This window comes from Emydura macquarii, unplaced genomic scaffold (assembly GCF_026122565.2).
Source record: "Emydura macquarii macquarii isolate MOO-44397 ecotype Brisbane River unplaced genomic scaffold, CSIRO-AGI_Emac_v2 contig_705, whole genome shotgun sequence".
Taxonomy (NCBI): Eukaryota; Metazoa; Chordata; order Testudines; family Chelidae; genus Emydura; species Emydura macquarii.
The window spans coordinates 16528481-16555168 of NW_027130842.1; the positions used below are offsets into that span (position 1 = coordinate 16528481).

General features: G+C 39.3%; 1 protein-coding gene across 2 annotated transcripts in view; it reads right to left on the reverse strand.

Annotated features, from left to right (window-relative positions):
• The window catches only part of SERAC1 (serine active site containing 1), a 47505-nt gene that overhangs the window by 5036 nt on the left and 15781 nt on the right, over nucleotides 1–26688 (reverse strand). For both annotated transcript variants that reach the window (XM_067542483.1, XM_067542482.1), the window contains 7 exons: nucleotides 21665–21786; nucleotides 17449–17577; nucleotides 10201–10314; nucleotides 8122–8284; nucleotides 4808–4958; nucleotides 3095–3236; nucleotides 1655–1755 (listed from right to left, as the gene is read on the reverse strand). In XM_067542483.1, the coding sequence (XP_067398584.1) occupies nucleotides 1655–1755; nucleotides 3095–3236; nucleotides 4808–4958; nucleotides 8122–8284; nucleotides 10201–10314; nucleotides 17449–17577; nucleotides 21665–21786 (922 nt within the window). The remainder of the gene's footprint in view (nucleotides 1–1654; nucleotides 1756–3094; nucleotides 3237–4807; nucleotides 4959–8121; nucleotides 8285–10200; nucleotides 10315–17448; nucleotides 17578–21664; nucleotides 21787–26688) is intronic.

Below are 26688 nucleotides of genomic sequence, written 5' to 3' on the forward strand. Positions count from 1 at the left end.
TAAGCCCTACACCTCTCATTGAGGTGGCTTTATGATGTCGGCATAGCAGGGGAGCATTTCAGTGTGTACACCTCCCGTTTTGTTGACAAAAGCTGACTTTTGTTAACAAAACTCTGTAGTGTAGACCAGCCCTGAGAATCAAGTCCAAAATGGCATATGGGATTTCACAGCTCCATGGGGACTCTCTGTTGTCCCAAGGGTCCATGACACTTTAAAGCTCTGTAAGTTCACTTTTAAAAGGTCAGCTAGCATATCTATGAATAATAATGAAAGGCTTATGATTCTACTGCTGCATCTTTCTTGATCCTCTTAAGAAATCCATCTTCATACCTCTCCTTTTTCAGCATCCATATGGAACTGTAAAATGATCAAATACTGTATGCTCAGGTGATCTTTTTGAACCCACATTGCTGCATTTTATTATGAGGACAGAAATTACTACAATACAAATTGAGAAATACATTTTTTCCTTTTTTCTAACCCCCTTCCACTTCCATAACTCTGGTTGGACACAATAAGAAACTCTAGCTCAGAGGTACCTGTCTACACATTTTCTTCCTACTATTAAACTGTATTGTTTTGTTGCTACTAATTTCAAAGAAGTAGGTGAGGTTGTTATTGTTCCCTAATAGAGTGGATTACATATGCTTCCTTTATTGGAATAATTGTATCAATCTGCTAAATACCAAGAAATAGGAGGAGGAAGTAGTGGGGAGAGAAAACAATGAGATTTGTGCCCCCTGATTTTCTATACTATGTGATGAAAGTTTTCCTCTACCATGTAATATAAATTCCCTGGGCTCTCATCCTGCAAACACTTAATTTTAAGCATAAGAGTAGTTCCCTAGTTAAATCTTTGGGACTACTTACCTGCTTCAAGTTGAACTCATTCATAAGCGTTTCTAAAATTGGGACCTCAAACCTGATGCAAAGCCCATTACAGTCAATGGGGAGACTCCTATTGACTTCAATGGGCTTTGGAACATACCCCTAGTCTGTACTATTTTTTCTTTCAGAAAACCCTGCTGAGTTAAAGGGGCCATTGTTTAAATGGCACGTATAACAGAAATCCTCATCACTTGTATGTGGTCAATAAAGATCCCACAGCATTTTTGGCAAGAACGTCCTGACACATACCAATTTGAGTTTCAATTGGATGTGGTCTTACTTCCTGTCCATAACTATTATACAGCTGCTATATTTTATCTGCCACACAATTGTACAGCTCTCTTTTCAGGAATTTATAACACTTGCATAAAAATGATCTCTAGGCCAAAACTAGGAATATAAAGCCTTGATATGAAGAGTCTTTTGTTGTGCATTTGGGGACTTGTTTGTCTGAAGTTAAGAAATCCCTCATCCCACAAAGAATATATTCAGGCCAGTCTCTAGAGTTCTTCACACATTTCTCCTAAAGCAAAGCTGAATGAACCACAAGAACTTAAGAGAGATGCCACAAGCACCTACCCAAGAGGTAGGGAAATCAAGTGTGCACACTGCTGTTGAGAAACAGGTGGTAAGAGATTTCTCCAAACCTAAATCTCCTCCACAGCAGCACATGACAGGAAAAATAAGGTCATCCACACCTGTATCCTATATGTCAATTTTATAGCTTTTCCTCTCCTCCCCAAATTACATGCACATCATTGGTTACCTGTGGTCCTCAATAGGGCACTTTGTTTTCCAATCACTCAAGTGGGTGTCATACTCCACAGATACAATTCTAAGCGCAGGACAGTCTGAGGCTAGCCATGTCTAAATTAAACATAAAATCAAAAACAAAGGAGCATACTTGAATTTACACTACACCAGTTGGTTCTCAGACATCAAAATCAAGACCAGCAATCTGCTGCATGATTGATAGTTAATTTGAAGAAAAATAGGGGGGAAAAATCCTATAATACATAAATGCAATTATGGTAAAAAAATTGACTAAAATGTAAAAATGACACCCTTGTGAAAATGTTTGCTGCTGGTGTGCCTTTATGTCGTAGCCACTTACTTTAAACAACAAGACAGTTTTTACTTCTGTAAGCACATCACAGAGCCACCAAAGCTATGGGAGAGTGAGCTGGATTCTGTTTTGACTCATGCAGTATTGACAAAAGGATCCACTAAATTCTGATCACAGAAACATTTATTACAGGTAATGATTTAACAAGCAACTTGATTTTAAAGATCTTAGGCTTTGTTTGCAGGACTGGCAGTTAGAGAAACCACCTTTTGAGTTTAAAATTACAGCTTTTCTTTAATCTTCCAAGTGCTTCACAAACAGTGGCAAAGCTTAAAAAAGCTGACTTCAGTAGAATAACATCAGGGATGAATACTGCCCATTAACTAATTCTCGCAACACCTCTTTGAGGTGCATGAGGATGACTGTTTTACAGACTGGAAAACAGGCATGCAGATTAAGGAAATTCCCCAAACCTACAACGGGAGAGGGTGAGTGCCAGAGCTGGAATCCTGACTCCCTCTCCTGTGTGATATGGAACATCAGTTAGATTAATGGAACCCTGCACTATCATCTTTACAGTTACTTTTCTGATTGAATTATGATGTAAAATACACAACACTAAATGGGATTTCTTTAAGGCACTTGTTACTGATAAAACCTCAACAGCAAACACTACAACGCTTTAGTTAATCAGCAATCAGTTTATTTATAAAAATACAATATACTTGAAAAAAATCTGAAATTTTATGGACTTTTTTTTATCTCTGAATAGCAAACAAAAAAGGGGAGGAGGGTGAACAGATATTTACTAGGCAACCAAATTCTAGCCCAATCTAAGAATAATAATAGAGAGGTGTGTGGAGGATACTTCCTCTTTTATTGGAGGAAACAATGATATCAGAAGAACTAACATTAGCTGGGAAATCCCATTCCAAGAACAACCTGTTCAAAAATGCAACTTGTTGACAAACATTAACTAGCAAGCAAGAGCTACCTGAGGAATCTGATTAGAAGTAATTAGATTAAAACTAGACAATTGCTAAGTAGTGTGACTTCAGACAGTCTCTTCCATTTTCTTCTCCAAAGTGCTCACTGAAGAGGAAACAATAATCTGATAGGAATTAGTTATTGTCTCCCTACCTTTGGCCAGCATTCACTGTAAACCTCTTCTCCTTTGGAAGCCTTTTCATCCAAAGGTTTACTAATGTCTTGTTGTCGCCAGGTTTTAAATGCTGCTCCCAAAAGACCATGAATAAAAAGGACGTCTGCTTTAATGGGTTGACTGATATTGGAAAGAATTTTAAAAATAAGTAGGTACATATTTTAATACATTAAAATGTATATTTATATAAGCCATTTCATCCTGAAGGATCCCAAAGTGCTTTTTTAAAAAAACCAAAAAAACACAACTGTATAATATATCTATGTTATGGAGACCATCACATGTCACAGGGGGCACACAGAAGAAAATGTAAACTGGGAAGTCACACAGAATACAGTGGGCTAGGAAAAGGGGAAGGAGTTGAAGTGGTCCATATAGGATAACGTTAAATGCATCCCAGCCGCCTGCAGTAGGACTGCTGCAATCGGAGGTATGCAAACCCAATTAAAAGCTAGTGGCACATCAATGGAGCACAAACAGATACATTTTCACTTATAAAATGGCTGGAAAACTGAACACCATTCCATTCCTACTGCAGCTGAAGGAAGAGTGAAATTCCCATGGAATGTTCACCATGCCAAAACATTGAGAGTATTGCATTTATGTGATTTACTAAGGGGCAGGAGGAGGGAAAGGGAACCTAAAACCCATGGCAGTACCATTCACCCTGCAAAACACATGAAGGTATATTAAGTGAGGGACAAACCTGCACCCTGACAGAGAAGTACCCTGAGACTCACTGCCGAATCTCACTCCTGTAATAAGAAAGTTTCCCTTTGATAACTCCAGTTAACACCCATCCAATTTTACCAAGAAACTGAAAGACAGTACTACACCGAAGCACTGTAAGAGATTTGCCATTATCAAGATAGCAGAGAGTATCTGTCCCTTCCAGACACCCAAAAGGAGCTGCTCACAAAGTGGTATGCTTTGGAAACAATAAAACCCCTCAAGAGTTTGCAAGAGCAACTGAAAAACAGGAAGTACTCCCTTAAGATGCTGCTTCGTATACAGCACCACCTTAACTGAGTCCCACAGGGACAGTAATAGGAAATGGGAATATCACAGTACCTTATCCTCTGTAATAAAAAAATGCCAGTCTCTTTGCCCACTACAACTGTAAATCAGGACTTCTATTCATACAATCCAACAGAACCTTCTATGTGGCCTGTGTAATGGCACTAATACAAGGAACAGTTGCTGCTAGTTGACAGATATCAAACTGGACATGCTGACCTGCCTCTTCTTGTTTCCATCTGCACAAGCACAATTAAATGTTTTACTAACAATGCTCCAGGGGATTTCCTATAAGTAGTTTCCTGCAATTTTGGCAAATGTTCCTTGCTTTCAAAAGAACAATTATCAACATGGTGCTGGCATCCCAACAGGGCTAGAGTCAAAGCTGAGTTGCGTGTGAAGTAATACCTTAAATGTGCATTTACCAATTTTTGTAAATTTGTGTTTGTTGTTTCTTATAAAACTCACATTCTTTTCAGGGAGAGACTTTCACTGAGTATTTCTTAGTGCTTTAGCATTTGAGTTCAAGGTGTTGAAGTCCCACATTCCAGAAGGACAGGCAGAGCAGACAGCACTGTTGTGCAGCAGCAACCTTAACTCCACCTACACAGAGTTTTCTGTAAGTAAATAATAAAGGAAGTAGCATGTGGTAGAGTACGGCCCCTCCTCTTTACCTGCTACGGTACTGTGGATGTAAAACATATACTCCATCTGGATACTTTTCCTGCACTGTGTCCCTGTCCAAATTAGCCAGGGCTCTGGATGCATGCGAAGACTCAATGACATGAGGAGACTTCATTGCTTTAGCTAGTATAGGAACCCAACCTAGTTTAAAAATAAAACAAAACACATTTCTCATTGGCTGATAATTACTAAGAAACTATTATCTGAACTAAGATTGCAAATATGTCATTGCCTTTTCTCATTTAAAATTATGTTTACCAAAATAATTGTAGGAGCATAAGAATTGCAATAATAGAACAAACCCCATTTCAATCCAGGCATCTTGCCTCAGACTGTAGCCACTGCTGGATGGTAGAACCTGTGTAATGCACTGAATTGTGCAAAAAATATTCAACAGTGATATGATAGGCAATTACTCTCTGACTCAGACTAGTGATCAGTTCATGATTTGCAGCAAGAGCACACACTCAAGAAAAGAGTGTATCCATCAATTTCTCCCAGCATCCAAAAGGAAGAGGCAGGGGGAAAGAACAAGGGAGTAAATCTCCAAATTTCTCAAGCAGTCAAGATGTGAGAAAGGTAGAGAAAAGAAACGTCCACTCCCCAATCACCAGGAGAGGATAAGAAGCCTCCAACATCTGATGGGTGGGGAGAAGAAAGGAGATAGAAAACAAGTGAGTACAATAATAACTAGGAAAGAGTAGAAAAAAGACTTTCTTCTAGTAGTTATCAGGGAAGAAGAGGCCAGAGGGCCCCAGAAGTTAGGGTTGGGTGGATCACAGAGAGAAGGGAAAGCTATCCCTGCTTACCAGCTAGCAGCCAGGAATTAAATAGTGGGTGAGGAAACTGATGCTTGTTAGGAGAATACAATCACACTCAATTCCCAATTTTTAAAACCCTTGTGTGTGAGAAGTATTAAACACATATTTGTCTCTGTGATTGTAAACATAACCATGCTATTTACATTAAAATAAAATAAAGTACTGTTACTTTAGTACTTTAATAAAGCCATTCTCTCCAAAGTCCTATACAACATGATTAAAATACAATCTCAGCTGCCTCTACAAAAAAGATGGACAATTATTTCCTAAAATAAAACTAAGCATTATTAGACACCTCTGTGGACCTGAATAGATTATTGAGAACTGTGAAGGGCAAGATTTTGAATGTAATATTACATTCAAGAATTTAAAACAAAAATAATTCAAATATTTTTGTTAATGTCTATTATAATTTTGAAAAATGATACAAAACCCCACCCACACTAAAATTCAAAGAGATAAAACCAACAGAGCATTTAAAGCACAGAACTTAAATATGATAAAGATAATAAATATGGAGCCAACATTTGTCTGATGTAAAACTTTTGAAATTAAAATAAAATTCTTAAGGGGGAAAAGAAACAGATAGCTGTCCAAAATGAGCCAATTCCACACCCTAGAGCCCTATTATAAGTAAAGAGGTTGGGAGAGAAAAGGTTAAGAGAGAATAATGGAGTCTACTAAACAAATAAGAAATTTCTAAGTACAGTTTTTGCATTTAAATAATTTTGGGGAGGGGGTTGCGCCTTTAATTGTTTCCCATCAAAGTTTTGTGCACAAAGGTGCATTTCAACAAACAAAAGCTGAAAGGAACAGATTGCTTGCATCACTGGACTTCCTAATGATATGGATCTTTGGAGGAGAGGAGAACAAGTGAAGTAGAGCAGGAAGATAAGCAAAGAGCTAAGAAGATGTGGAAAAAGGTCAAAACAGAAGGTTGTTACTGTGCCTGTTAAATCATACCTAAAAAATTCTCCATGACCCCTGTTGCTGTTGGCTAAAGGACTTTTTGAGTCCAACTACTTTAAAGCCAACTTGATAGAGAAAATCTAGAAACACTTGAAGAGGGATCTGTCTTGTGGGGGCAAACTTGGAAAAGGAGACAAACGCAATTTTATTAACCAGCATCATTCTGAATTTCCCCAGCAATTATAGATACTGGAGTCTGAATAAGACTTTTCTTCTGCCCAACCCAGCATCTCCTTCTGCTAGATTCTGCAGTGAAGTCCAGATCCCAGGGACTATGATGGCAGAGTATGTCACCATCAATATGACTGAAATGTCACGGATTCAGGATTAGTAATTCACAGCAGAAATAAGGAGAAGGAATGAAAGGGCTGCAAACATATCATCTGTTTGAAAACAAATACCTTTCAGAATTAATAAAAATGACAAGAAAATTATGAAAGGCACAGAGAAATGTAAATTAATTTTAGAAGTAGGCTATATTTCAAAGGTTTGTGTAAAATGAAAGTCCTTAAGAGAATATTATCATATAATTTTTTTCCACTTATCTCTAATGCAATAGCAAAAAAAATGGCCAAAATAGTTTGGTTAAAATATTGCTTAAATTGAACCTTTCTGAAGGATCAAAAAACATTGAGCTAAGGATACCCATTGCCCCTCAGAGAGCCCAACGTGAGCCACTACATTTTCTACCATTCCTTTTCCCTTTTCTTCCTGTTCTGGCAGTGCTAACATGGAAAGAGAGAACCGGCGGCCTCAGAGGTTCTTTCCTCTTATCCACCCTGATAGTCTTCTCCCCAGTTCTGGATACCAGGACTCTGTAGCTCTTCTATGGAGTTCAGTTGCATTGTTCTCTTTAAAATTTAGTACATACTTTGAAATGTATGCCTCAGAGAGCATTACAGGATTGTGAATATCTGTTCTCTAACAATCTTTTCCTCATTCTCAGCGGTTGAGCAGTTCTCACAGAAATAGTTGGAAAGATTTCACAACAAAAAGAATTCCATAACCCCCAGGTGCATGCAGGGGCATAAACTCTAAAGAGAGCCTGTTAAAATAAGCAGAGCAGCAAAGACAAAGCAGAAGTTACTAGGTGTATTTCAAAATGAGGAAATTGATCGACTGGCCTGTTCATTCCAGGTAGCGGAGGAACAGACCTATTGGAAGAAAGCACAGCCAGTGAGGAAATCTCGGAACTATTGTGTACATAGAGTTTGTGAGGAGGCACCTTGAGATTCATAAAAACATCCCAATTCTGATGTTTAGATGAATTAAGTCCAAATTCTAAACCTTCATTAATGATTTTAAATGACTGTGACTGTAGGGATGAGGCACATTGGCTGGACAGCATAGGGCAGTATGCAGTAACACTGACCATGCTGCTTTGGTCTGTAAATGAATAGGACTTCTGCCTCCAGCACTATTGATCCTGTGTATTTTATAAAAGCACTAAATTCACTTACAAATTTAGAATATAAATATTGCATCAGGATTGCTTAAGTTCGTTTTCTTTTTACCTGCACATACTATGGATGCATGAAGACGTTCATCCAAAGCCATATTTCCAATAATGCGAATTATGTTCCTTTGTATTTTTGCAGAATTGTTACGAAGTTGGTATATCCTCTGTAGTAGCTGCAGGCCTCCATTTGCTTCCATTTTATCACAGTGAGTAGAAACCTAGCATTTTACAGTAAATTCAGTGCTACTAAGTGGAAGTCATGCAAACATCTACATCTGCAAAAGCTTCCTGAGAAGCTCTCAATACATACATTCTTCATTAAAGCTCCTATGTTTTATAGTCACATCATAGGTAGAATTGGTTTTTATGTTATGCTTAAATCTTTCAATTTAACAATTAAAGAAATTACAAGAACTATGGAATATTTGTCATCATTTTTATTGAATGCCACAAACGCAGGAAGGCTATTAAAATCTTAAGTTGTAATGATTATGCAGTTTGCATGCTAGACAACCCAATATTGGGAAGGAGCTGAGCGCCTCCACTTTTCTCCCATTGAAGTTAATGAAACTTGTGGATGCTTGACACCTTGCAGGATCAGATCCTAAGACCACAATTCTCCATAACACAACTGCCCATTCTTTCTAAAACATTGTGTAAATTGGGGCCACTTATTCTCTGCACCTACCACTAGAACTCTGTCTTATGATCCTTTTTCATTCAAAAAAGTAAAGTTATTTTTACTTTCTAAATAGCGATTCTGTCATTACAGATCTTCATGGCAGCAACAGAAACCAATGAAAGCAGATGACTGCACATTTATGAGCCATACTGTAGATCATTGCTGTTGAACAGATGCCAGTGACATGAAAGTTTCTACTATAGTGCTGAGTACTGTGCTATGACTGCAGCTGGCAAGCTGCTCTTTTACCTTCCCTGCCATAAATCTAGTTTCGTGGATATTTTTCAATACATATTCACTCAGCTTCTGATTTTCAGGACTCTATGTTCTACCTGCAGTCTTTCCTGTGCAATTAATATTGTTATGGCAAGAGTCATCAGGTGACACTGTTACACAATCTTCCACTTTCTTTTTCTTAGTGAGCAACTATATGTTCAGTCTTGGGAAGATATGCTGTACCGTTGTTAGTTTTTGTTACACAAGGTTCTGTGTCGAGGTAATGATCCTTGGAGAGAAAAAGCTGCAATGTGAGCAGCAAGAGAGTTTGCTCTCTGCCGTGGTCTATGATCAGAGTTAATTCATGACACAGAGTTGCTTTCTGAGAAGAGCACCTTAGTATTAGACTGAGACACCAGCACCATCAAAATGCACTAGAGGGTGTGATTTGTAAAGTGCTCTAACTGCTCCATGTAGACCCTCCTACATTAATGCGAACTACACAGCTTTTAGAACACACCAGGTATTAGTATGCTTTACAAATCATACCCCTCTGGCATGCTTTACTGTGCTGTGGAGACAAGCCCTGAGATTCCTGAAAGAAGGGACTGCCTGCATGCTGTATGACCAGCTCTGTTCCAGGACTGATGTGCGTGTGTAAATAGCGCAAGTTGTTCTTAGGAATACCCAGAATCCACATCATTGATATCTCCTCCACTGAGAAGCTGACATGTACAGCCTTGGATATCTGTTACCACTCTGCAGGGTAGGGACACTGGTGTCAGAAGAAGAAACAACAACAGAGTTGTAGAGGAGCACTTCACAAGGGCCTTCTCATAAAGTCTATCCTGACTGTTCCCTGGGGCTGGTGGAGGTGTGCCCTGCCATGAAATGAACTGTGGGGCCTGCCACCAAACCTGCTACCCCAGGCACTTCCCCCACTCCTTGCTACAGATACACTTTTAAGGCATTCCCCAGCGTATCTCCATCACTGAAGGAGATTATCTCTGGGTGTGGTGAGAGACAATGATCGATCCTGTGGATAGTCCTCACAAACCTCCCATTCCACCCCACTCATATGCAGACTCCAAATCTGTGAACAACACCTCCGTGGGTTGGGAGGGGGAGAAATGATATTGTGAAGGCGGCTCATTCCCCATCCCATATATGCAAAAGGAAAGATCAGAAAGGAAAGTTTATCAACACAGCTGTCCAATAGCTGTATACATGGATTACCTTGGAATGTTGCACTAATGCTTGTAAACAGAAGAGTTCTACTGTCTCTGAAGGGACTTTACTCAAAGTCTCACAATAAGGAAGCCCATTTCCGCCAAAACACCACAAGCCTCCCTGGAATAAGAATCAATAAGAATTAAATCAAATCTCAAATGGCTAAATAAGAAGAGCGGTTCTAGTTAATTTTTTTCAAAAAACAAAGCATGCAACGACCTGTAAAGCTGTTATACCAAGTGCTCTTATGTGTATTACATTAAAATATCCCTATTATGTTCTGAAAAATTCTAATATTTAGAAAAGAAAAAAGAAAACAGCCCATTAGATCAGTAGCTCTCATATATAACATGGGTACTTACCTGTACAGTACCTGTTGTTCTTCAATATGCATTGTGCACATATGCATTCCACTGTAGGTGTCTGTGCACCCAACCCACTCGAGCCAGAGACTTTTGCAAACATGCACTAAACTGAGGGCATATAAGGGGTGTGTCCACTGCCTCCCTTTCCATTCCTTCTCACCACGGTCTATCTAAAGTCCTAAGTAGCAGAGAAGGTGGGAGGGTCATGGAATTTATATGTGCACAACACATCTCAAAGAGCAACAGTTCCTGTACGAGTAAGCAACTTTTTTCTCCTTTGAGTAATTGTGCACATATACATTCCTTTGTAGGTGACCCAGCAGCAGTTTCCCCATAGGTGGTGGGACTTCAGATTATTTGAAAAGAGACTGGAATACCAACTTGGTGAATTTGACGTCATCTCGGGAGGCTTGAGTACTGGTGTAATATCTGGGAAAAAGCTTGTACAGACATCCATGTTGCTGCTTTGCAGATATTCACGATAGGATTGTTGCTCAGGAAAGCTGATGAAGTGGACTGAGCCCTGGTGGACTGAACTGTTATTCTTGGTGGAGGAGAGACTTTAGCAAGGTCATAGCTCAGCTTAATGCAATCAGAGATCCAATGTGAAATGTGCTGATCTATCACTGGCTGATTTGTGTGTCTCTCAGCGTAGGCTACAAAGAGTCTGGAGGAGGATCTGAAGGGCTTTGCATGGTCCAGTAAAATGCCAAAGCTCTGCAAACAGGCTTTGAGCAGGGGGTTGGACGTTTCTGAGCAGGGGGTTGGAGTAGATGACCTCCTGAGGTCCCTTCCAAGCCTAATCTTCTATGATTCTATGAACATCTAAACTATGGAGTTTTTCTTCACCACTGGAAGAGTGGGGTATTGGGGAAAAATACCGGAAGGTGAATGATTTGATTGAGGTGGAAAGTTGACATTACCTTTGGCATAAACATAGGATGCAGCCTGAGAGAAAATGTCTCTATGAAAGATTGTAAAAGGAGATGTGCTAAGAGAGCCTGAAGCTCCGAAACGCTCCTTGCAAAAGTGACTGCAACTAAGAATGCCATCCTCATAGATAGTAGTGGCAGAGACATTGTTGGCAGTGGTTCGAAGGTGTGACACTGGCTGGATTAGGGGTGACCTTTAGAATATGATTTAATATCAATATTGCAGAATTACAATAATTCATATGGGATAGGCCATGTCAGGTACCATTAGAAAGGTTATAATTTGCTAAGTCTGATTATATTGTTTATGTGTATGTGTCATATTTGTATTGTAAGTTATGGATATGTCTGATACTGCTGTATTTCAACTCGTGCTGGGTGTCTGGGCGACACCCCAGACAGGATGGCAGCAGCATTAAATCTGCTTAATAGTCCATTAAGTGAATTCACAGGTACAATAAGCCCAGGGAAAGAAGCCAGGGCTACACCTTTATGAGTCACCAGTACTTGCCAGGTGACCCTGGACTCCCATCATATTTCTGTTAAATATCCACAAGCAGCATGGAAAAAGGACATAAAAGATAACTGCACCACATCCATATTGTTGTCTTTGGTCTTCATTCCTGCTTCCTACCTTTGGACCAACTCATCTGCAACTGAAGCTGTGAAACAAAGGACAGAGAGACCCATCCAGGTACTGGATGTACACCAGAGGGACTGTACAAGCCTGCAAACTCCATAATTCTACTGAAAACCTGATATATATGGACTTTCAAATCATCTGTATGTATCTGATTGCTTGAATCAGATAACACCACTGATCTTGTTTGTTTCTTTCCTTTTATAATAAACCTTTAGTTTTAGTTACTAAAGGATCGGCTGGCAGCGTGGTATTTTGGGTAAGATCCAAACTCATATTAATATGGCTGACCCTTTGGGGTCAGGAGAACTTTTTGGTAAAGAGCATAGAGTTGTAATAAGTTATCTTTTTGCTGGACCTAGTGATTGATTGGGAGTCAGAGATTGAAATGCTGTAAAGGGCGCCATGTATTTTTTGTTTTACCTTCTTGATAACCACTGTGAAGGTACCGGATCAGAAACAGGAGGGTAGAAATTAACTAGGCTCTTTAGAAATCTGGAACCTGGGGGAGAGAAAAGATAAAAAAGCCATTCACTGGTGGATGTACGGCAGAGACAGGAGAAAAGTGGACTCTTACTGAACTAATTGAAAGGCCAGAAGATTTCAGATGCAATAATGTAGTCCAGTATGTGTCTAACCTCTCTGCAACTTAGTGATAATTGATGAGATTTAGCCCAGGTCAAGAACTTTTTCCATTTTGCCACACATGTGGCTCTGCTGGAATCCTTTCTGTTGCTTACCAAGATGACTTGGACATCATGAGAGCATAATCTCCTATGAGTATTCAACCAGAAATCATCCATTCAGGGAGGTGAAGAGATGGAAGATGGGATGCAGAGAGTAGCCATGGTTTTGAGACATGAGATCCCTGACTAGGAGAAAAGTTACGGGTGACTGGATGAAGAGTTGATGTAGATTCATGAACCAAGACTACCTTGGTCAAGTTAGTGCCACAAGGATTAAGTTTGCTTTATCTCTTTTCAGTTTCCTGAAAACTCTTGGAATGAGAGGGACCAGAGAGAATGCACAGAGTAGATATCTTGACCAGAGAAGAAAGACATCCCTCAAGAAACCCAGGCTGCGGCTTGCCGTGGAACCAAACCTTCTTTTGGTTCAAGTTCAGCCCACCATTTGCTGTTCAGGTTGATCATAAATAAGGCTATTACTGGGTACCCACACGGATAGGATATCTGGAGGAGAATGTCTTCTCCGATTGACCACTCATACCGGTCTAAAAATATGCTCCTGAGGGAATCCACAATGGTGTTCCTCACCCCTGGAAGGTGAAAGGCCTTTAGTGAGACTTGTTTCTTATATAAAGATTTCACAGGTGGAAAAGATGAAAGTCCATAGATGGGCCTAATGATAGATGAACATCTCGCAGGCCCAGCAAACAGCTTGATGTTCCACCACATTTATGTGGAGAAAGACATCAAGGGGTGACCAAAGAGCTGGTGCCCGAAATTGACTGAGACGGGTGCCCAGCCTTTGATGGATGCCTCTGTTACAAGAGTCAGGTTTGGTTCAGGAGACAGAAGGAGAACCCCTTTGCATATGTTCTGAGGGTCCAACCACCAGTCCAGTGACTGAAGCACTGGTGGAAGTATGCAAGTCAGCATGTCTGGTCAATGCCTGCTTGGTCAATACACTGAGTAGAGCCAGAGCTGCAGACAGTAGAGATGACGTCTGGCATGCAGAGTCATGTACATGCATGAGGCCATGTGACCCAGTAGTTGTGGATAAGAACAAACTATAGTCCAGGGGTTAGATTTGAGGGTTTTGGACAGAAAGATCATGGACTGAAATCCATGGGGAGGTAAGCCACCATTGTAGTGGTGTAGAAGTCTACTCCTATAAAGGTTATTCACTGGGTCAGTTGTAACTTTGATTTATGTATATTTAGTTTCAGGCTTAGAGAGAACAGCTGTTTGGTGACAAGGATGCTGTTTTGCATTTCGGAATTTGCTCTTCCTGAGACTCATCCAAGTAAGGAAATATTTGTACCTCAAGGGGGCACAAGTGTGCTTCTACTACTGAGATGTACATGGTGAATACACTTGAGGCCAACAATCACCGAAAGGAAATCACCATGTACTGGTAGTGGTTGTTGCCTGTTATGAACCGAAGATACTTCCAGTGGCCAGGATGTATTACCACATGAATGTAGGCATCCTACAAATGGAGACCACTATGTTGTGACACTCTGTGTCTGAGAACAATCCTCCCAGAAACCCCATATTCACCAATGTCATTTATTTATGATATATTCTGTACACGGTATGCCTTATGTGGTATTATTTTAAAAGTCTTGATTTGCTAAACATTAATATCCTGGTGAATTGTATGTGCTACCATAAGTATGTGAAGTTATAAAATATTGCTGAAAATGCTACTAGAACATGTTGCAAGATGGGAAACTCCAACAAACAGCCTTTCAGGAACAACAATGGAGTTGCCACACAGCGTTGAGGGCTATCTCTCACCCACTCAAGGATAGATTCCACTAACAAGAATTGTTTACAATGGAGCTTCACAGAGAGGAGCACATACACAATGGAGTACTGATGGACAATGAGGACCCGTCAGGTCACAAGCATCGATTGTTCCAGTTTTCTGGAACAGATTATAAAAGAAGGGGAGTGACATCATCACTTGACTTCACTCCCCCACAGCTCAACCTCTGAAGAAATGCCTGAAAGACAAAGAACTTTGGACTGGGGGAGGCAGGTCCCAGGTGAGGAAAGCAGTTTCTGCCTGTGAACTGAAGATCTGTAACCTGCTTGTACCATCTCTCAGGGTGAGACATTTCTAGATTCAAATCCTGTTAGAATTTAGACTGCAATCTTATTTTTATTTCTTTGGTAACTTCTTCTGATCTCTTAAACCTATTACTTATAATCACTTAACCAGTGTGTTGTTGAGTGAAGTGTTTAGGCGATCTTTACTCTGTTAACAAAAGCTGATGCATGATTTCCTCATACTGAGGGGAAAGTGGACTTATTAAAGAGGTTATGCTGATCAAATCTTTGTCCAGCACAATATAGTATTATCTCCGGTGCATTCCTGGGTAGTACAGAGCTTGGAATCTGTGGTGGATACTGGCTGTCCCCTGGCTCTATGGTAGGTGCATAAGTGGCTCAGGTAGAGTATTCATGTGACTCAGTTGGGTGTGTGGCGCCACCCACTGTCGTGTTGTGTGATAACAGGGTCTGGAGAAACTCTGTGTATCATAAGCCGAAGCATATTTGGAGGTCAGCCCAAGTCACAAGAGAAAGGAGGCTCAGCGGTACCCCAGATTCAAGCTGCACATCCATGACACATACCAATCTCCAATTTCTATGGAAGGGATAATGAAAGCAAGGGTGACCATGCTGAATTTGATTTTCTTGATGAAACTGTTTAGTTTTCTAAGATCTAGAATGGACCTTCAGAATGGCCCTAAGATGAGACTGTCTGGAATGCTCATTAGCAACTGTAACCACCAGGGAGTGCAGAATTGGGTTGTTTCAGACATAATTGAAGGCTTATTGAGGAACTTGGTAGCATCTGAAAATCCATTTGACAGTAGATAGAATGGGAGCAAGGGTTTTGGCCAGTTCCAGCAAAGTTTCATTGATGGGAAAGATGACTCTTTCCAGGGCTGTGATCTGTAGGATACCCAGAAGCTTGTGTGGGTTATCTTGTACAAGCTTTGCCTGGACTTCTAGGGATGTGACCACCCTTCTTATAAAGTGTGAGGTGGACAGAACGCTGATTAGTAGATTGGAGCTCAGGGTGCCAACGAAGCTGTCATCAGAGGCCTAAATGAAGAAGTCAGCGAAAGAGATAAAGTTGTGCCTGTAAACAACGTTGATGGTGTTGACACTGACACCAATGGAGAGAGCAGTAATGGAAAGAACAAGAGGGTCTTTCGCTACCAGGAAGGCCTGCAGAGTTGATGGAACCGAAACTGGAACAAATGTTCACTCAATGTTGCCAAAGAAGATGCAGCAAGGGAAGAGGAACCCAGCAGTGTTGAAGACACCAGTCCCAAAGGAGCCAAGGACAATGGTGTCACCTCAGACAGCACTGGTGAGTGTCTGTGCCTAGGACTAGAACTCAACTCACTACCAGACATTCTGGAAGAATCCTAGTGAGACAAAAATCAGGATTTCTATCACCTATCAGAGGTGGATGAGTGCTTTGAGGAGGCTGCCAGGGATGATGATGAATGGCGTTTTTCTCAAGCTTTGTGCTTAGAGGACAGAGCAGCCAGAGGGGCACTCTTTGTTGACACAGAGTCAGTCCTCTTGTGATCAGGTCCAGCTGCAAAGAGGGATGCACGGCCTCCTCCATGAGGTGGACTTTGAGGAGGAAATCCCTCTTAATCCTGGTCGGGAAGGAGACACAAATAGGGCACTTGCCCCTTAAGCAGCTCTTATGCCTATCCATAACAGGGATAACAGCGCTGTATGTAGTACATTGCTTAAACTCTATGGATTTTTTCATCCTAATTCCCTCAGTTTCTTGAAATTATAGAAACTAAACTAACTACACTAACTTACACTAAGACTAAGGTAACGCTATGCAACCATATACAGTAATTATTTTTAAGCTGGTGAATTGAAGCTAAAGAGCAACAGGGAGCCCCAACTCTCACCATGGGAGGCAAGAAGGAACTGAGAAGGAGGCAACAGACATACCCTTTTTATGCCCTCAACTCAGTACACAAGAACTAGCACAGCCTAGTGGCACTGCTGGCAAAGTCTCCAACTTGAGTGCATTGGGCACACACATGGCCCAAGCATAATTTTTTGGGGCCCAGTACTTTTAACATGGGCCCTCCACTGTAATAGGAGTAATGGGGGTTGCAGCCTGGGCTGGGCCCCCCAGGGCCTCTGGACCCCAGTAAAGTGTACCCTTTTTCCCCCCCACGTGGGGGCCCATGGCGCACACACACCTACAGTGAAATGTATATGTGCATAATCACTCAAAGGAGAACCTACTAGCTACAGAAAGTATACTAAAGGGGGCAAACACTGTAGATTTTTCATTTGTATTGATACAATACCATTCTTGCCCAGTGTCTCTTTTTCACAACAGCCTATCTGAGAGCATAAACAGGAAGGGAAATGAGAACAAGCTCTCTCTCATCTTTGCATAACCCACAAGGAACAGGAGAGCTCAGTCCTAATAGACCAGGAGCAGCATGGGGTGGGGAAAGAGAAAGCTTCACCCACTCTAATATTATAAAATGAATAAATTATACCTTAAATAAATAAATATTTTTAAAGGAGAGAATGTTCTGTATAATTCCATATGGGAGTTAAGAGCTCACCCTTTGTGCAGCTAGCGTCTGACTGCTTTCTCTTAAAGCCAGAGATGTGAAGTACCGGACACATTGCTCAAGATCAGTCTGAGGCAAAGATACCAATAACAATCGGAGCTCATCTTCTATAGCATAATCCTATAACAAATTGACACAAATACTCATTAACATTCTCCAAAGGAACACAGCAGGAAATGATGTGAAAGCAAAGAAAGATTCTGAATAACAGAAACTGTTACATGAAGTAATGCTGTAAACTGAAAGGCCAGGCTTGAGTGCTCTGCAACCTAATTTAATGTTTGTAAAGCACTTTGAAGATATAGAGCACAGTAAAATGACAGGTTATTATTGGTGAACACATTTTTCAATGAAAGTCAGCTTTACATTTCTAGGTTTAGGACTTATTTTATTTCAATGAGATCTAGAAGAACAAAAATATGGGTCCTATTGGCATGTTACAGAAATGGAACGGAGCATACAGCAGGAAAGAAGCAAAGCCTACAACATCAAAGCTTGAAACTTGGCCCTCAACTGCATGATAATCACCACAAGAATGATGATGCAGATTAAGAAAATATAGTTTCATCAGACAACTACAAAAACAATAGCATGATTAAGAAATTAAATGATGGCATTAAAGATGGAAATATAATAGTTAACACTTGTATAGCTCTTTATCTTCCAAGTATTTGTACAAATATTCATTAAGAAATTCACAAAACACCCCTGTGAAGTAGATGGGGATGGGAAAATAGGTACGGTGAGATTAAGTTTTTGCCTAAGGCCATATAGCAAGGATTAGAATAAATGCAAGCTAATGGTCAGAACACAGTTTCTGTGAGCTAGTGACTCACGAGTTCTAACCCTCTTTTGGATACTGCCTCCATCTGCAGCTTTGCTCTTGGGCAATTCTAAGCTGTCTAGCTTATTTTCCTCATCTATAAAATGTATAGAACGGAAAATTACCTACCAGTAATTCAGATTCTCTTTCTTGGGTCCTATGCTTCTGGAGGAAGACAGGTGGGAACTTTCCTACCTTTCAAATGATTATGACCTTTTCTGGCACTGGTAGATGTATATGCACAGACCAACTGTTGCATATTCTGTTTTACTTTAATTCCTCAATGAGTGGGATGAAAGAGCTCCCTAACCTCTACACATTAGTATTCACTATAGCTGTTACCCAGTGCTTATACGGCTGGAATAGTAAAAATATACATATATGTACCCCAATATGAACTGAATGCATCAAGCTTGAGAGGTTCAACTGTTTGGAAATAGTTAGACCTATGGTCATATTCAGGGTGGACTGATTTAAATCAAGTAATTGAAGTCATTGATTTTAATCATGATTTAAATCAGCAAGCCAGAAACCTTGATTTAAATAAATGATTTCAATTGTGTTGTGCATTTGTATTTTACTCATTTTCTAAACAAAGGTTAATTCTCATTAATTGGTAACCATTAAAATATATTGATTGATAAAACCTACAGACTGATTTATAACTAAATATAGCCTTTACACTAAATTTGGTGCTTCTTTTTCCTAACCAGGCTACACTATATCTATACACATTTATTTAAGCAATTACATAGCTCAACTTACATTTATTGAGATGCTTATGTTTACCTTTTTTATTACATTAGGAAATGGTGAGTGATGCATTTCTTATTTACTAGATGATCAATTTTTACTTGTGATTTGTGTCAATCTATTTGAATGGAAATTCAAATTCAATTAAAAATGTGCAAAAACACCACTGTAATTTTTGTTTTATTAAATAAAGCTACCTTAAAAGTGGCCACCATGTCCTTCGAGATTTTAGAACCAGTAGATTTCACTGTCTCACACCTAGTTTTTGTTCATAGATTGGAAGAGGAAAACAAGCTTTCCTGCTTTTTCAACTCACAGTTGGTTTCTTCACTTTGATATAGTTATTGAACTGTGTCCCAGTTTCAGGGTTAATTATACCTTTAATTCTACCGCCCACACAATCTTCCTTGAGAGCATTCACTTGATGTTTTCAGGCTTCTTAGCCATCCCCTCTCTCAGGCGCAGACCTGTGGTCTCTCTCCATCCAGAGGGTTTAGGTTTGCAGTCCCTCTGCACTTCACTGTGATTACCTGAGAAAGTCTGACCAGGGTCTAGCACCTGTGGTTAATCTTTCTCCAGGGCTACAACAGTATATACCAGTTACTAATCAGCCTTAATAAAGCAGAATATATTTATTCTTAGGGTAAAAGCATCACAGAGACCACCTATAAAAAACAATAAACTTTTCTATACACATGCAAAAAGTTACCAGAGGTCACCCATCAGTCTCATGGGGCCATAGCTGGCCAAAGTCTTTCCAAGCCTTCCACAAGAGTTGGGCCCCATCTTGTACAGAAAGTCCTGTCCATTTGCCAGATCAAAAGAAGGCCCCTGTGTTGGTTTAAACCCACCCTTTTCATATCAAAAGCCCTTTCTTTGTCTATTGACCTCTGGAAAATCCATTTTGAGCCAGTATATGCAAGTCACCCTAGCAAATGGTACTTCTTTGGAGCTGTTTGTAGTTTCAGGGACTAGCCTTAATCACACCCTCTGTTTTAAGTTCCTGTAGGAGCTGTGGTAATTCCTCCTCTTCCTACTCTACCCCGCCCAAGCTGCCTACAATCCTGGGCCCACAATGATACATATTACATAAGCCATTCATAAACAAAATACAACAGAGCCTCTCAAAGATACAGCACACAGCTTCAATATCTGTCAAAAACTGAAGTAGCTGAATAAATTGAAATGAAGAAAATATTCTCTATACACTTGCAGAAGAGGCTACTGCTGTCAAAAGCTGATTTACCACCTCAACAAACTCTGGTTCCAAGTGCTTAGCCAGGGACTTCCCTCAGTTCAATGATTTGACTTCCTTTAAAACTTGGCAGCAAACATGTACCGCTTTAAATTATTTTAAACAGATTATAAGAAGTTTAGGTCTCTATAATTGTCAATTTCAAAGTTAATTTTAAATAGGTTTTTTTTTTAAATAAAATTGTATATAATTAAAAAAACTGATTTAAATAAAAATATCAATTTTTTTATTTAAAAAAAAATCATTTTTATTCACATTGGTCATATTGCAATCCCAGGGTGATAAACCTGACAGTGCAAAGCTACAGAACATTACTGCTACACATCATATCTAATTTTGCAGGTCTTGAAGCTTAGAATGGATATGTTGCCTATGATAAAGATTCATTTTATTAGCTTTACAAAAGTCCTTTACAGCTGCCCAGCCCTGAGCACCCATTCCATATATTAAACACACAGTACAATATAAAAGGTCTGTTCAACTCCCCTTGACACATAAATAAATACCAACCAGTTAATATAAGAATAAAATAAAACCAAACCCGTCCAGCACTGAACTCAGCCCTCTCCAAATGCCTGGGAGGAAGATGGGCTTCACAGAATGCCCAGACTGTTAATAAATCCAGGCTGAAGGAGTTGATCGTTGGTAGGAGCAGAGGGGACGGGAGGGGTGGGAGAACTGCACCTAAAGTGTCCCAAGGACCTGTAAAATCAGTGTGGTTTGGGAAGTTAAGATGTGACTTGAGTGTGTTCTGAATGTGAAATGCTTGCTTAACTCATTATTTCCCTGATTCTTACTGATTGTGTTGACACACACTGCATTTCATCAACCTAACTTAATTAACTCTAACTTAATGAAGCTTCTGTTGTAGGATTTAGCCCTGGTCTACTCTACAACCTTGTGTTGGTATAACTACCAGTGCAGACAGTGCTATGTCAATGGGAGAAGCTCTCCCATCAGCGGAGGTAAGGGGCTGCAGCGCTGTAACTGGAGACAAGCCTTTAATTGTGCTATACTACATGTGCTGGGGTGGGGGTGTTGGGACAGAGTGAAGATAATTATAAATAAAATTAGGGGTAGGAGTAGTAAAGCTCACCTCAAAACACTTCTGTGACTTTTCTGTCACCAAAAGTGACTAGACATAGACATCAGAAAGAGAACAGCAGCATTTTATGTTCTATATCATAACATTTCAAAGACAATATATTTTATTACATCACTTCATTATTATTTTATCTTTCTATGTCAGGACTGAAAAATTTATCTTCATTTTACTATCTAGTGCTATCTAGTGCTAGCTAAAAGAACTCCGCTTTAGCTCCTGTACTTAATGAAAGCACTGACAAGATTCAACTAGTACCCACATTTTCACTTACATCTTTTACTTCTGGTAAGGGAGGTGGTGGCAGAAAAAAATGAAGATCAATATCCTTGGACCGAGCCAAACCAATCGCAGTCCTCTGATCATAGGCTTGAGCAACAGTCCTATACTGATAATCTGGAGTAAGAGAATGTAGATGTTAGGACCAAAACTACCCTTGAATATTTCAATTAATTGTAGTTGTGGTTTCCACAGTACTTTGTAAATATGAATACAAATAGAACAATATTACTGCAATCCATGTAACTAAGACACAACTTTTCCATGATTCTATAGTCACAAAATCTAAAGTGGAAAAATAAATTGGTCATCAAATCAATACTAAACTAAAATGATATTTTAACTGTAGGGCATTAATTAATCTTTTTAGGCCAAAGTGTGACATTGTAATAAAGAACTTCAGACACTAGCCAATCAATCATATGTAACAGCAAGAGTTTAGAGTTAATGCTTTGAAAGAAAAACAAAGATCAAAAACCAAGGCTATGCTTGCACTCAGGCCTGTGGTCTTGGTTCAGACAAAATTCTGAGTTGGGTTGCAATCTGAAAGATTTGTGAATAGCATTATGCTACATATAATATTCTTAGAAACATAGCATCTTACAGCCTGCTGGTGCAAAGACTTACACGCAAAAATCTACATGTAATGAACATTATTTAAGGTGGTAAAGTAAAACACTCAAAACTTAGGAAATGCCAGATTTAAGGTAGCATATGCAACCTATAGAATGCATATGCATTATGATACTGTTTTTAATTACATGATCACATACTATTTTTCCATAGGATCCCTGACTCATTCAGCGCATAGACAGTGGTCACTTACTAAGCAGCTATTCAATATTTTGTTTTATATTCATTGTTCAATGTGTGGCCTCAGACCTTATTTACTGCACACTAGTCAAACACTGCTCAGAAGACAAAATTAATAATTTCCTTATGAAGTTTTCTATGATGCTTATCACTATGGTATCTGAGTACTTCACAAACATTAATCTATCATCAAAAACTCCTCAGCGGTGAGGGGTATAACCTCCACTTCACAGAAGGGGAGTTGAGGAACAGAGAGATTAAGGTCAAATCAGACCACAAGGTCTCAAGTCTGGCACTCAGAACATGAGGAACACACAATTAGTGACCACCTGTGAAACATTTGGTTTAAACCACTTGCCTAGCATCACGTAGGAACTCTGAGACACAGGAATTCTTAGGGTAGCATTCAATTGCCTTAACCATGAGACTGTCCTCTCTCTTCCTGCAGTCCTCTACCTCATTCACTAAACTACAGCATATCTTTTAGAAAAACATCTTGTTTACTGGTTTCGACTGGATGATTGCTTAATCCAGCGCTCTGCAATAGAGGGGAATAAATCAAAACAATTAAAGAAGATTTAAAAAAAAAACAAGCCACCCTGAATCTACAGATCTGTGCCCTAAATATGAATAACCATCTGTGAAGCCAGTTTTTTAAAAAAAATAAAAGGCTGAAGAGAGCTGGCAGATAATTCCCAGTCCCAGAAAGCAGCCTCTGGGGGAGAAAATCCAGCAACAAAATCCAGTACCATCAGCCTGCAGAACATATTAAAAATGACTCTGCAAGCTTAGAGATGTTGAACTGGACTCTCATTATCCTGTAAAGAGACAATGGGTGAGCAGAATGATCTTTTTTTTAATTAATTAAAACTATTATTGTGGCTGGGGGTGAAAGCAAGGCAGTTGCCATTTTGGAAAGGTCAGAAAAACAAAAGGAAATGTGGCAGCAGCCATGTTGAGAGAGGTGCAACAATCAAGGAGGAAAGACATGAAGATTTAGATATCTGGGAAAGGAAAAATCCTCTAGTACAAAGATAAAAATCCCACAAAACAAAGACAGCCACAAAAGACAATAACTTTCCTCCCTCATACAAACTATGGAGATGGTGGAGCAGCACCAATCACAATGGCTGACCTGAAGGACTTGTTAAGGGAAGAGTTCCAGGTTTACATTGAGGATATAAAAAATGAAATTGAGATTAACAGAAAAATATCAGCTGTGTAAACAGGATTAAACGAGTGATTGGAAAGAATCCAAATAATTGGAAAAAAAAAAAAAAAAAAAGAGAGAAAAAGAAATAGAATTAAAGCTTGAGGACATGGAAAACAGAGAATGCAGGAATAATATAAGGATAAAAGGTATTCCAGAGGAGACTGAAGGGAGAAATCTGCTTGACGTGTTGGGCGGTATTTTCCACGACATATTAAAACTGAGTAATAAAGATTGCATTCATACTTAGAGGGCTCATAGATCCCTTTTCCCCAGATCCCCAGAAGGCACCAGACCAAGAGATGTGATTGTCTATTTACACTACTATCAAGAAAAGGCTAAAATACTGAGGGCAATGAGGGAGAGAGCTGAACCACTGATGTTTCTGAACCAGTTGTAACCCTAAAAGAATCCCAGTGCTAGAAGGCAAGGGGCTTCCTGGTATCTAGCAATAAGTTTCAGCTGGCCTGACCAGCTCAGTGTATTCTAACTCACTACTGTTATAATCTGTATCTAAAAGAAGTCGTGTAGTATGTCATTGGAAAACTAATTATTCACTGATCATTAATATTCTTGTGAGATGTACATATGGACAACCCACAAAGAACTATGCAGATATGCTGAAGTTATAACTTAAATGTGTTTAAACTAGGCGTTTCAGGGGAGTTGATAAACAGGTAGCATCCATCCCCTCGTTTTAATTTGTCTAGGGGTACATTATCTCCCCTTGTTGTTTGCTTTGGCAATGGAGCCATTGGCAATAAATGTAAGAAACAGTCCTTTGGTAAAGGGCATCAAAACACCTTCTGGATCAGAACACAAAACAGTTCTGTATGCTGATGATGTCTTATTATATTTGCTGAATCCTCCCTAAAAATTATAGAACAATTGCCTTGGGAATTTGGGTAGGTATCAGACTTCAAAATAAACTCTGATCAATATGAAATTTTATGAATTAATACTTCTGAAAGGATCAAAACAAACTGTAGTCAGCTACATAAATTTAAATGTGATCTCAAAGGAATCTTTAAATATTTAGGAATAAATATTGTAGAGAAACATAAAAATCTTTAAAAGACAAATTACCCACCACTGTTGAATAAAATAATAAAAGACTTGAAGGAATGGAACAAATATGAAATTGCTTGGCTAGGTAGGGTAGCCTCAGTAAAGACGAATGTCTTCCCACTGTTGCTGTTTTTATTTCAGTGCATCCCCTGTTGGTATGCCTGACATGACATTAAAAACATGACAGGATGTGCTATTAAAATTCATATAGAAACATAAAAAGGCAAAGGGTGAATTCTAAAATTGTGTATAAGACTAAAATGTAGCGTTGACTAGCTTTCCCTAATTTGGCTTATTGTTATTAGGAATCACAATTAAAAGATGTTATCAGTTGGGTTAACACTGGCTAAAATTCAAACAAGACTGGAGCCCAACTATTGCTATTCATAATAATTGTTGGGTTAAAAATAAATTTAGGTCACAAAAAATAATCACCAGTTCATCCAGACCACCTTAGCAAGCTTTGGACAAATTTTTTAAATTCCTATCACTGAGGCCCTCTCCTTTAGCTACTTTCACTAGTAATCAGGAATTTATCCCTAGAAAATAGCAAAGTGACTATTTGTCTGGGTAAGAGCAGAGATTACTCAATTTGGACAGCTCTTCCTGGGTCCTGATTTGAAAACACACCAAAAGATATGTTATAATGTAAATATAAAGATCCCATATTTTCGATTTTTACAAGTCAAACATTTTATTGTGAAATCTGGATACAAAGTGGCTCAATCTAAATCTTTAAGCACATTTGAGAAGTTGACCCAGGAGCAAACTGGAACAAATGGTTGAATTTCTAAGATGTATACAATTTTGATTGAAAAAGATGTTTAAGAAAACAACCCAAATGAAAAATGGGAGAGGGATTTGGACAAAGAAATTGATCTGGATGAGTGGGTCTCTAGAGGAGAAAAGGGATAGACATCTTCAATTTGTGTAGCTCAAAGACATTTTTTATAAATTTGACTCCTGTTAAGATCCATCATATTTTTGCTACAAGGGAGGCACTCCACTGGAGGGGTTGTGGGAAAAAGAGAACCCAATTTCACATATTGTGGTTGTGTCCAGGGATTATATGGTTTGGGGAAGAAATTATTAAAGAGATTTATTTTATGACAAAATGCCACTCCTAAAGATCCCTTGACCTGCTTACTTAAGGTTCTAATATAGGATCTACATTTTAAACAAAATGACAAATTGTAACCCAGCTGGTAAAGAGAACAAGAGATGCATAAGGGTTACAGGAATCCCCTGGGTCTGCTATTTGCATTCTAGTTCACCAAAAGGAGTCATGTGAGGTCTCTAATAAAGCCTGTGTCACACCAGTCGTCAATATCATTGCAAAACACATGTACAAATGTTGCATAAGGAGTTATGTAGATACACAGAAAATGATGTTCTTAAGGTCTGTGTCTAGGGACTGGTCACCAGCAAAGGTGAAAAACAGGTTTTCTTTCAGACGAGAAATGTTTATCTATTTATCTGTTGACATGTTGTATGGTTCACAATGGGCCTCAACTCATCAGTCTGAACTGAATGCTAATGAAGGATTGTGAAATCTTCAAAGAAGGAAGATAGCAGGAAGAGGTAAACAGCAGTAGTTACCCTGTTTAGGAGTGATACAATGAACTTTTGAAACTATCTGAGGTACAGATGAACCCCTAGTGATTCTTTCACTCTGAGAGGACAAGCTGTCAGCAGGCTTGATCTTATGAGAAGCTGGCTGAAAATGCTAGAGGAAATGTAAGCTTTCTTGTAGGAGATGGGTAAATAACTTTTTTCTTAAGTTTAGTCTCTAAAAAGAGAGTGTTATGCTTTTGTTTTATACGTAACCATTTGTTTCTAATATTCTTAGTGTAGTAGGTTCGCACAAGGCCTCCTTGCTTCCCAGGTACTCTGCGCCCAGAAACCACTTGCAGACATCAGCTTTGTGC